A 13851-nucleotide genomic window follows, 5' to 3' on the forward strand; every position below is an offset into this window, starting at 1 on the left:
CCTAATCACAATCATTCAACAACCATCCATTGTGACACGCCCCTAATCACAATCATTCAACAACCATCCATTGTGACACGCCCCTAATCACAATCATTCTACAACCATCCATTGTGACACGCCCCTAATCACAATCATTCTACAACCATCCATTGTGACACGCCCCTAATCACAATCATTCTACAACCATCCATTGTGACACGCCCCTAATCACAATCATTCAACAACCATCCATTGTGACACGCCCCTAATCACAATCATTCAACAACCATCCATTGTGACACGCCCCTAATCACAATCATTCTACAACCATCCATTGTGACACGCCCCTAATCACAATCATTCTACAACCATCCATTGTGACACGCCCCTAATCACAATCATTCTACAACCATCCATTGTGACACGCCCCTAATCACAATCATTCTACAACCATCCATTGTGACACGCCCCTAATCACAATCATTCTACAACCATCCATTGTGACACGCCCCTAATCACAATCATTCTACAACCATCCATTGTGACACGCCCCTAATCACAATCATTCAACAACCATCCATTGTGACACGCCCCTAATCACAATCATTCAACAACCATCCATTGTGACACGCCCCTAATCACAATCATTCAACAACCATCCATTGTGACACGCCCCTAATCACAATCATTCTACAACCATCCATTGTGACACGCCCCTAATCACAATCATTCAACACCATCCATTGTGACACGCCCCCAATCACAATCATTCAACAACCCATCCATTTTGACACGTTCCCCCCAATCACAATCATTCAACAACCATCCATTGTGACACGCCCTAATCACAATCATCCTACAACCATCATTGTGACACAGACCCCCTAATCACAATCATCCTACAAACCATCCATTGTGACACGCCCTAATCACAATCATCCTACAACCATCCATTGTGACACGCCCCTAATCACAATCATCCTACAACCATCCATTGTGACACGCCCCTAATCACAATCATCCTACAACCATCCATTGTGACACGCCCCTAATCACAATCATCCTACAACCATCCATTGTGACACGCCCCTAATCACAATCATTCAACAACATCCATTGTGACACGCCCCTAATCACAATCATTCTACAACCATCCATTGTGACACGCCCCTAATCACAATCATTCTACAACCATCCATTGTGACACGCCCCTAATCACAATCATTCTACAACCATCCATTGTGAACGCCCCCTAATCACAATATAAAATCCCTGGACGCTAATCAAAAATTACAACATCATGTGCAGCAATCATTCTACAACCATCCATTGTGACACGCCCCTAATCACAATCATCCTACAACCATCCATTGTGACACGCCCTAATCACAATCATTCAACTAACAAGACCCGCCCTAATCACAATCATCAACAACCATCATTGTGACACGCCCCTAATCACAATCATCCTACAACCATCCATTGTGACACGCCCCTAATCACAATCATTCCTACAACCATCCATTGTGACACGCCCCTAATCACAATCATCTACAACCATCCATTGTGACACGCCCCTAATCACAATCAATCCTACAACATCCATTGTGACACGCCCCTAATCACAATCATCCTACAACCATCCATTGTGACACGCCCCTAATCACAATCATCCTACAACCATCCATTGTGACACGCCCCTAATCACAATCATCCTACAACCATCCATTGTGACACGCCCTCTAATTCACAATCATTCTACAACCATCCATTGTGACACGCCCCTAATCACAATCATCCTACAACCATCCATTGTGACACGCCCCTAATCACAATCATCCTACAACCATCCATTGTGACACGCCCCTAATCACAATCATCCTACAACCATCCATTGTGACACGCCCCTAATCACAATCATCCTACAACCATCCATTGTGACACGCCCCTAATCACAATCATCTACAAACCATCCATTGTGACACGCCCCTAATCACAATCATCCTACAACCAATCCATTGTGACACGCCCCTAATCACAATCATCCTACAACCATCCATTGTGACACGCCCCTAATCACAATCATCCTACAACCAATCCATTGTGACACGCCCCTAATCACAATCATTCTACAACCATCCATTGTGACACGCCCCTAATCACAATCATCCTACAACCATCCATTGTGACACGCCCCTAATCACAATCATCCTACAACCATCCATTGTGACACGCCCCTAATCACAATCATCCTACAACCATCCATTGTGACACGCCCCTAATCACAATCATCTACAACCATCCATGTGACACGCCCCTAATCACAATCATTCTACAACCATCCATTGTGACACGCCCCTAATCACAATCATCCTACAACATCCATTGTGACACGCCCCTAATCACAATCATTCAACAACCATCCATTGTGACACGCCCCTAATCACAATCATCCTACAACCATCCATTGTGACACGCCCCTAATCACAATCATTCTACAACCATCCATTGTGACACGCCCCTAATCACAATCATCCTACAACCATCCATTGTGACACGCCCCTAATCACAATCATCCTACAACCATCCATTGTGACACGCCCCTAATCACAATCATCCTACAACTATCCATTGTGACACGCCCCTAATCACAATCATTCTACAACCATCCATTGTGACACGCCCCTAATCACAATCATTCTACAACCATCCATTGTGACACGCCCCTAATCACAATCATTCTACAACCATCCATTGTGACACGCCCCTAATCACAATCATCCTACAACCATCCATTGTGACACGCCCCTAATCACAATCATCCTACAACCATCCATTGTGACACGCCCCTAATCAATACACCACTTCCCTAATATTCTGTCCACTCTTTCACAAGCTAGCATGCTAACAGCTGCAACTAGCCACTAACATGCTAACAGCTGCAAATAGCCGCTAACAGTGTGATGTTGGCGTGCAGGAAGTGTGATGTTGGTGTGCAGGAAGTGAGATGTTGGCGTGCAAGAAGTGAGATGTTGGCGTGCAGGAAGTGTGATGTTGGCGTGCAGGAAGTGTGATGTTGGCGTGCAGGAAGTGTGATGTTGGCGTGCAGGAAGTGTGATGTTGGCGTGCAGGAAGTGAGATGTTGGCGTGCAGGAAGTGAGATGTTGGCGTGCAGGAAGTGTGATGTTGGCGTGCAGGAAGTGAGATGTTGGCGTGCAGGAAGTGAGATGTTGGCGTGCAGGAAGTGTGATGGTGGCGTGCAGGAAGTGAGATGTTGGCGTGCAGGAAGTGTGATGTTGGCGTGCAGGAAGTGAGATGTTGGCGTGCAGGAAGTGTGATGTTGGCGTGCAGGAAGTGTGATGTTGGCGTGCAGGAAGTGAGATGTTGGCGTGCAGGAAGTGAGATGTTGGCGTGCAGGAAGTGAGATGTTGGCGTGCAGGAAGTGAGATGTTGGCGTGCAGGAAGTGTGATGTTGGCGTGCAGGAAGTGTGATGTTGGCGTGCAGGAAGTGAGATGTTGGCGTGCAGGAAGTGTGATGTTGGCGTGCAGGAAGTGTGATGTTGGCGTGCAGGAAGTGAGATGTTGGCGTGCAGGAAGTGTGATGTTGGCGTGCAGGAAGTGAGTCACCTCATGTTTGAGTTCAGTGATGTGATCTTGGAGGTCTTGGATGAACTGATTGGAGTCACTGTGGTTCAGCTGCCCTTGGACCTTGCCTTCTTCTTTCTGTGGGGCACTTTATTGATTATTACTTTATTGATCATGACTTTATTTATTATTAAACACCATTGTATGTATTATTACTTAATAGATGATTATAGATGAGTGTCAGCAGGGTTAGGAGCAGTTACACACGTTGAGCAGCTGTCTGGGAATAAACTTCCTGTCCCACTAGTGTTGTGTTGTTGTCTTCCCAGCAGCAAACCATCACTTCCTCACTCCTCCAGGTGTCACTTTAACGTCTTCCCTCACTCTGGGCCCCCAAACGGCTTTTTTTTTTAACGCAAAGCCACAACGACAACAGGATTTTGACCAAGGTCGGCATTTTTTCTTTAAGTGTGTCAAAAGTGTGACATGTGATGAGTGAAACCACTTCCTGTCAGCGATAAGAAGGCTTGACACGCTAAATCTACACCAGCAGTGAAGTTGTGTAAATGCTAAATAAAAAGAGAATACAACAAATCCTTTTCAACTTATATTCAATTAATTGACTGCAAAGACAAGATATTTCATGTTCACACTGAGAAACTTTCTTATTTTTGCAAATAATCACGAAGTTAGAATTGAATGGCAGCAACACATTGCAAAAAAGGCATTTTTACCAGTGTGTTACATGGCCTTTCCTTTTAACAACACTCAGTTTTGGTTTGGGAAGTGAGGAGACACATTTTTGAAGTGGAATTCTTTCCCATTCTTGCTTGATGTACAGCTTAAGTTGTTCAACAGTCTCCCTTCTCATATTTTAGCCTGCACACATTTGCAATGTCTGGACTACAGGCAGGCCAGTCTAGTACCAGCACTCTTTTACTATGAAGCCACGTTGATGTAACACCTGGCTTGGCATTGTCTTGCTGAAATAAGCAGGGGCGTCCATGGTAACGTTGCTTGGATGGCAACATATGTTGCTCCAAAAGCTGTATGTACCTTTCAGCATTAATGGTGCCTTCACAGATGTGTAAGTTACCCATGTCTTGGGCACTAATACACCCCCATACCATCACACACTAATCACTAATACACCCCCATACCATCACACACTAATCACTAATACACCCCCATACCATCACACATGCTGCCTTTTACACTTTCACCCTAGAACAGTCCGGATGGTTCTTTTCCTCTTTGGTCCGGAGGACACGACGTCCACAGTTTCCAAAAACAATTTGAAATGTGGACTCGTCAGACCACAGAAGACTTTTCCACTTTGCATCAGTCCATCTTAGATGAGCTCAGGCCCAGCGAAGCGTTTCTGGGTGTTGTTGATAAACGGTTTTGGCCTTGCATAGGAGAGTTTTAACTTGCACTAACAGATGTAGCGACCAACTGTAGTTACTGACAGTGGTTTTCTGAAGTGTTCCTGAGCCCATGTGGTGATATCCTTTACACACTGATGTGGCTTTTTGATGCAGTAGTGCCTGAGGGATCCAAGGTGTGTAATATCATGGCTTACGTGCAGTGATTTCTCCACATTCTCTGAACCTTTTGATGATATTACGGAGCGTAGATGGTGAAATCCCTAAATTCCTTGTTGAGAAATGTTGTTGTTCAACAATTTGCTCAGGCATTTGTTGACAAAGTGGTGACCCTCGCCCCGTCCTTGTTGGTGAATGGAAGCTGCTTTTATACCCAATCATGGCACCCACCTGTTCCCAATTAGCCTGTTCACCTGTGGGATGTTCCAAATAAGTCTTTGATGAGCATTCCTCAACTTTCTCACTCTTTTTTGCCACTTGTGCCAGCTTTTTTGAAACATGTTGCAGACATCAAATTCCAAATGAGCTAATATTTCTAAAAAATACCAAAGTTTCTCAGTGTGAACATGAAGTATTGTAAGGGTAATATATAATATTATAATACTATAATATGAAATTGTCTTTGCAGTCTATTCAATTGAATATAAGTTGAAAAGGATTTGTTGTATTCTCTTTTTATTTAACATTTACACAACCTGACAACTTCACTGCTTTTGGGCTTTGTAAAAAGTCCACTAAGTTGATATTACAACATGTCTTGTAAAAAGTCCACTAAGTTGATATCACAACATGTCTTGTAAAAAGTCCACTAAGTTGACATCACAACATGTCTTGTAAAAAGTCCACTAAGTTGATATTACAACATGTCTTGTAAAAAGTCCACTAAGTTGATATCACAACATGTCTTGTAAAAAGTCCACTAAGTTGATATTACAACATGTCTTGTAAAAAGTCCACTAAGTTGATATCACAACATGTCTTGTAAAAAGTCCACTAAGTTGACATCACAACATGTCTTGTAAAAAGTCCACTAAGTTGATATTACAACATGTCTTGTAAAAAGTCCACTAAGTTGATATTACAACATGTCTTGTAAAAAGTCCACTAAGTTGATATCACAACATGTCTTGTAAAAAGTCCACTAAGTTGATATTACAACATGTCTTGTAAAAAGTCCACTAAGTTGATATCACAACATGTCTTGAGTGGTCCATCAACTTACACTTCTAAAGCCAAAGCTGTCTTCATAGTTGGACTTGTGACATGTCACTTGTGCCAATAGTCTGATATCAGACAAAACACGATAGTCTGATATCAGACAAAACACGATAGTCTGATATCAGACAAAACACAATAGTCTGATATCAGACAAAACACGATAGTCTGATATCAGACAAAACACAATAGTCTGATATCAGACAAAACACGATAGTCTGATATCAGACAAAACACAATAGTCTGATATCAGACAAAACACGATAGTCTGATATCAGACAAAACACAATAGTCTGATATCAGACAAAACACAAATATCCTATGATATGGACTTGCATGTCATGTTCACACACACATTCACACACACATTCACACACTGATGGCGGGAGCTGCCATGCAAGGCGCTAACCAGCAGCCATCAGGAGCAAGGGTGAAGTGTCTTGCCCAAGGACACAACAGGCGTGACTAGGAAGGTAGAAGGTGGGGATTGAACTCCAGTAACCAGCAACCCTCCCATTGCTGGCACGGCCACTCTACCAACTTCGCCACGCCGTCCCCCATAATCAGAAAACCCCCCAAAATAAACAAACATGTTTATTTTGATCAGAAAACAAACAAAATAAACATGTTTATTTGATCAGAAAACAAACAAAATAAACATGGTTATTTTGTCAGAAAACAAACAAAATAAACATGTTTATTTTGATCAGAAAACAAACAAAATAAACATGTTTATTTTATCAGAAAACAAACAAAATAAACATGTTTATTTGATCAGAAAACAAACAAAATAAACATGTTTATTTTGATCAGAAAACAAACAAAATAAACATGTTTATTTTATCAGAAAACAAACAAAATAAACATGTTTATTTGATCAGAAAACAAACAAAATAAACATGTTTATTTGATCAGAAAACAAACAAAATAAACATGTTTATTTTGATCAGAAAACAAACAAAATAAACATGTTTATTTTATCAGAAAACAAACAAAATAAACATGTTTATTTGATCAGAAAACAAACAAAATAAACATGTTTATTTTATCAGAAAACAAACAAAATAAACATGTTTATTTTATCAGAAAACAAACAAAATAAACATGTTTATTTTGATCAGAAAACAAACAAAATAAACATGTTTATTTTATCAGAAAACAAACAAAATAAACATGTTTATTTGATCAGAAAACAAACAAAATAAACATGTTTATTTTGTTTGAAAACCCCAAAAATGAATGAAAAATGGAACAGACCAATGTACCCAAAAGAGGAGCAGTAATATGATATAAGATATGTTAAGATTGACACCAACATTACTGTATTATACAAACTATAGGCCATGCACTTTGAACACATAAATAACTAGTAGAGTATAGAGGTCATAGTATAAGTCACATAAATAACTAGTAGAGTATAGAGGTCATAGTATAAGTCACATAAATAACTAGTAGAGTATAGAGGTCATAGTATAAGTCACATAAATAACTAGTACAGTATAGAGGTCATAGTATAAGTCACATAAATAACTAGTAGAGTATATAGGTCATAGTATAAGTCACATAAATAACTAGTAGAGTATAGAGGTCATAGTATAAGTCACATAAATAACTAGTAGAATATAGAGGTCATAGTATAAGTCACATAAATAACTAGTAGAGTATATAGGTCATAGTATAAGTCACATAAATAACTAGTAGAGTATAGAGGTCATAGTATAAGTCACATAAATAACTAGTAGAGTATATAGGTCATAGTATAAGTCACATAAATAACTAGTAGAGTATAGAGGTCATAGTATAAGTCACATAAATAACTAGTGGAGTATAGAGGTCATAGTATAAGTCACATAAATAACTAGTAGAGTATAGAGGTCATAGTATAAGTCACATAAATAACTAGTAGAGTATAGAGGTCATAGTATAAGTCACATAAATAACTAGTAGAGTATAGAGGTCATAGTATAAGTCACATAAATAACTAGTAGAGTATATAGGTCATAGTATAAGTCACATAAATAACTAGTAGAGTATAGAGGTCATAGTATAAGTCACATAAATAACTAGTATAGTACTTTATACTAATATCATGTCAATAGAAGTAAGTACTTTATACTGATATCATGTCAATAGAAGTAACTACTTTATACTGATATCATGTCAATAGAAGTAAGTACTTTATACTGATATCATGTCAATAGAAGTAAGTACTTTATACTGATATCATGTCAATAGAAGTAAGTACTTTATACTGATATCATGTCAATAGAAGTAAGTACTTTATACTGATACCATGTCAATAGAAGTACTTTATACTGATATCATGTCAATAGAAGTAAGTACTTTATACTGATATCATGTCAATAGAAGTACTTTATACTGATATCATGTCAATAGAAGTAAGTACTTTATGCTGATATCATGTCAATAGAAGTAAGTACTTTATACTGATATCATGTCAATAGAAGTAAGTACTTTATACTGATATCATGTCAATAGAAGTAAGTACTTCTATTGTCAATAGAAGTAAGTACTTTATACTGATATCATGTCAATAGAAGTACTTTATACTGATATCATGTCAATAGAAGTAAGTACTTTATACTGATATCATGTCAATAGAAGTAAGTACTTTATACTGATATCATGTCAATAGAAGTAAGTACTTTATACTGATATCATGTCAATAGAAGTACTTTATACTGATATCATGTCAATAGAAGTAAGTACTTTATACTGATATCATGTCAATAGAAGTAAGTACTTTATACTGATATCATGTCAATAGAAGTAAGTACTTTATACTGATATCATGTCAATAGAAGTAAGTACTTTATACTGATATCATGTCAATAGAAGTAAGTACTTTATACTGATATCATGCCAATAGAAGTAAGTACTTTATACTGATATCATGTCAATAGAAGTACTTTATACTGATATCATGTCAATAGAAGTAAGTACTTTATACTGATATCATGTCAATAGAAGTAAGTACTTTATACTGATATCATGTCAATAGAAGTAAGTACTTTATACTGATATCATGTCAATAGAAGTAAGTACTTTATACTGATATCATGTCAATAGAAGTAAGTACTTTATACTGATATCATGCCAATAGAAGTAAGTACTTTATACTGATATCATGTCAATAGAAGTACTTTATACTGATATCATGTCAATAGAAGTAAGTACTTTATACTGATATCATGTCAATAGAAGTAAGTACTTTATACTGATATCATGTCAATAGAAGTAAGTACTTTATACTGATATCATGTCAATAGAAGTAAGTACTTTATACTGATATCATGTCAATAGAAGTAAGTACTTTATACTGATATCATCAGAAGTGATTTTGTCAACACTTCATCTTTCATGCAGCGACCACAAGCAATCACAACATGCTGAACATGCAGAGATAACACACACACACACACACACACACACACACACACACACACACACACACACACACACACACACACACACACACACACACACACACACACACACACACACACACACACACACACACACACACACACACACACACACACACACACACACACTGCTGTGGGGCGGCGGCTGTTATGTTTCACACCTACAAATAGTCTTGGGATGTGCTTCTCACCTTTTTTGTGGGCGCTCATTTCTTACTTCACAGCTGAGTTAGTTCAAGTCCATGGTCACATCACTTCTAAGAACCAAACTAGTTGGCCCAAAGACTCTTTTCAACTTCAAGTCCATGGTCACATCCCTTCTAAGAACCAAAGGTTGACTAGTTGGCCCAAAGACTCTTTTCAACTTCAAGTCCATGGTCACATCACTTCTAAGAACCAAAGGTTGACTAGTTGGCCCAAAGACTCTTTTCAACTTCAAGTCCATGGTCACATCACTTCTAAGAACCAAACTAGTTGGCCCAAAGACTCTTTTCAACTTCAAGTCCATGGTCACATCCCTTCTAAGAACCAAAGGTTGACTAGTTGGCCCAAAGACTCTTTTCAACTTCAAGTCCATGGTCACATCACTTCTAAGAACCAAAGGTTGACTAGTTGGCCCAAAGACTCTTTTCAACTTCAAGTCCATGGTCACATCACTTCTAAGAACCAAAGGTTGACTAGTTGGCCCAAAGACTCTTTTCAACTTCAAGTCCATGGTCACATCACTTCTAAGAACCAAACTAGTTGGCCCAAAGACTCTTTTCAACTTCAAGTCCATGGTCACATCCCTTCTAAGAACCAAAGGTTGACTAGTTGGCCCAAAGACTCTTTTCAACTTCAAGTCCATGGTCACATCACTTCTAAGAACCAAAGGTTGACTAGTTGGCCCAAAGACTCTTTTCAACTTCAAGTCCATGGTCACATCACTTCTAAGAACCAAACTAGTTGGCCCAAAGACTCTTTTCAACTTCAAGTCCATGGTCACATCCCTTCTAAGAACCAAAGGTTGACTAGTTGGCCCAAAGACTCTTTTCAACTTCAAGTCCATGGTCACATCACTTCTAAGAACCAAAGGTTGACTAGTTGGCCCAAAGACTCTTTTCAACTTCAAGTCCATGGTCACATCACTTCTAAGAACCAAAGGTTGACTAGTTGGCCCAAAGACTCTTTTCAACTTCAAGTCCATGGTCACATCACTTCTAAGAACCAAACTAGTTGGCCCAAAGACTCTTTTCAACTTCAAGTCCATGGTCACATCCCTTCTAAGAACCAAAGGTTGACTAGTTGGCCCAAAGACTCTTTTCAACTTCAAGTCCATGGTCACATCACTTCTAAGAACCAAAGGTTGACTAGTTGGCCCAAAGACTCTTTTCAACTTCAAGTCCATGGTCACATCACTTCTAAGAACCAAAGGTTGACTAGTTGGCCCAAAGACTCTTTTCAACTTCAAGTCCATGGTCACATCACTTCTAAGAACCAAACTAGTTGGCCCAAAGACTCTTTTCAACTTCAAGTCCATGGTCACATCACTTCTAAGAACCAAAGGTTGACTAGTTGGCCCAAAGACTCTTTTCAACTTCAAGTCCATGGTCACATCCCTTCTAAGAACCAACTCAGGGTTTGTTAGCGTCCTCTTTAGACACATTACTCCCTGCCACTTTCTCACTTTCTATTTATTATCAACCTTCTGGAATGGACTTATACTGTCTTTAAGTTGAAGTGGAGGGGTAATTGTTTCTTTGGAGACCCAAAAATTATTTATGAAGTTCAGACCATGACGCAGTAAGTTGAAAGATGCGGACACTTTTGCTACTGGATAATTTCTTATGCTGTCATTTGTAGTCTATGAGCCACTGAGGTGAAGTGATGAGGTGATGAAATATTAGTAGGTGATGTGATGAAATATTAGTAGGTGATGTGATGAAATATTAGTAGGTGAAGTGATGAAATATTAGTAGGTGAAGTGATGAAATATTAGTAGGTGAAGTGATGAAATATTAGTAGGTGATGTGATGAAATATTAGTAGGTGAAGTGATGAAATATTAGTAGGTGAAGTGATGAAATATTAGTAGGTGAAGTGATGAAATATTAGTAGGTGAAGTGATGAAATATTAGTAGGTGATGTGATGAAATATTAGTAGGTGAAGTAATGAAATATTAGTAGGTGAAGTGATGAAATATTAGTAGGTGATGTGATGAAATATTAGTAGGTGATGTGATGAAATATTAGTAGGTGAAGTGATGAAATATTAGTAGGTGATGTGATGAAATATTAGTAGGTGAAGTGATGAAATATTAGTAGGTGAAGTGATGAAATATTAGTAGGTGAAGTGATGAAATATTAGTAGGTGATGTGATGAAATATTAGTAGGTGAAGTGATGAAATATTAGTAGGTGAAGTGATGAAATATTAGTAGGTGAAGTGATGAAATATTAGTAGGTGAAGTGATGAAATATTAGTAGGTGATGTGATGAAATATTAGTAGGTGAAGTGATGAAATATTAGTAGGTGAAGTGATGAAATATTAGTAGGTGATGTGATGAAATATTAGTAGGTGAAGTGATGAAATATTAGTAGGTGAAGTGATGAAATATTAGTAGGTGATGTGATGAAATATTAGTAGGTGAAGTGATGAAATATTAGTAGGTGAAGTGATGAAATATTAGTAGGTGATGTGATGAAATATTAGTAGGTGAAGTGATGAAATATTAGTAGGTGAAGTGATGAAATATTAGTAGGTGAAGTGATGAAATATTAGTAGGTGAAGTGATGAAATATTAGTAGGTGATGTGATGAAATATTAGTAGGTGAAGTGATGAAATATTAGTAGGTGAAGTGATGAAATATTAGTAGGTGATGTGATGAAATATTAGTAGGTGAAGTGATGAAATATTAGTAGGTGATGTGATGAAATATTAGTAGGTGAAGTGATGAAATATTAGTAGGTGAAGTGATGAAATATTAGTAGGTGAAGTGATGAAATATTAGTAGGTGAAGTGATGAAATATTAGTAGGTGAAGTGATGAAATATTAGTAGGTGATGTGATGAAATATTAGTAGGTGAAGTGATGAAATATTAGTAGGTGAAGTGATGAAATATTAGTAGGTGATGTGATGAAATATTAGTAGGTGAAGTGATGAAATATTAGTAGGTGACGTGATGAAATATTAGTAGGTGAAGTGATGAAATATTAGTAGGTGTGTTCCATGTTCCAAACCTGGATCTCCAGCTCAGAGATGTGCTGCTGCAGTTCAGCCATGGCGGCCATGTTGTCAGCCTCCCGCAGCCTGACCGCCATCACCTCCTCTTTACTCTGAGGAAGTTGACCTTGGTGAAAGTCTGGATCATTACCCACAATGCCACAGTAGGTACCTTGCATTCCATCTCCGCTTGTCGCCGTTTGATCTCCTGCAGTTGCCCGTGGAGGTTCTTGTTCTGCGTGGTCAAGGTCTGCACGCGCTCCTGAAGACTTCGACCCTCTTGCTCCGCCCTCCGCAGGTGGTTGTTGTGGATCTGATTCTGTGGTGGTAAAAACTGCATTATAAGTTTGGTGGGACCAGATCGTTGGTACTGGACTGATTCTGTGGAGGTAAAAACTGCATTAAGTTTGGTGGGACCAGATCATTGGTACTGGACTGATAGTGTGGAAGTAAAAACTGCATTAAGTTTGGTGGGACCAGATCATTGGTACTGGACTGATACTGTGGAGGTAAAAACTGCATTAAGTTTGGTGGGACCAGATCATTGGTACTGGACTGATACTGTGGAGGTAAAAACTGCATTAACTTTGGTGGGACCAGATCATTGGTACTGGACTGATACTGTGGAGGTAAAAACTGCATTAACTTTGGTGGGACCAGATCATTGGTACTGGACTGATACTGTGGAGGTAAAAACTGCATTAAGTTTGGTGGGACCAGATCATTGGTACTGGACTGATAGTGTGGAGGTAAAAACTGCATCAAGTTTGGTGGGACCAGATCATTGGTACTGGACTGATTCTGTGGAGGTAAAAACTGCATTAAGTTTGGTGGGACCAGATCATTGGTACTGGACTGATACTGTGGAGGTAAAAACTGCATTAAGTTTGGTGGGACCAGATCATTGGTACTGGACTGATTCTGTGGAGGTAAAAACTGCATTAAGTTTGGTGGGACCAGATCATTGGTACTGGACTGATTCTGTGGAGGTAAAAACTGCATTAAGTTTGGTGGGACCAGATCATTGGTACTGGA

The 13851-nt window shown here is 38.8% G+C and overlaps 1 protein-coding gene across 6 annotated transcripts in view; it reads right to left on the reverse strand.

Annotated features, from left to right (window-relative positions):
• The window catches only part of LOC133644617 (ecotropic viral integration site 5 protein homolog), a 69002-nt gene that overhangs the window by 2841 nt on the left and 52310 nt on the right, over positions 1-13851 (reverse strand). For all 6 annotated transcript variants that reach the window (XM_062039269.1, XM_062039268.1, XM_062039266.1 and 3 more), the window contains 3 exons: positions 12989-13135; positions 12834-12929; positions 3610-3705 (listed from right to left, as the gene is read on the reverse strand). In XM_062039269.1, coding sequence (XP_061895253.1) covers positions 3610-3705; positions 12834-12929; positions 12989-13135 — 339 coding nt within the window. The remainder of the gene's footprint in view (positions 1-3609; positions 3706-12833; positions 12930-12988; positions 13136-13851) is intronic.

Source organism: Entelurus aequoreus, linkage group LG27 (genome assembly GCF_033978785.1).
Source record: "Entelurus aequoreus isolate RoL-2023_Sb linkage group LG27, RoL_Eaeq_v1.1, whole genome shotgun sequence".
Taxonomy (NCBI): Eukaryota; Metazoa; Chordata; class Actinopteri; order Syngnathiformes; family Syngnathidae; genus Entelurus; species Entelurus aequoreus.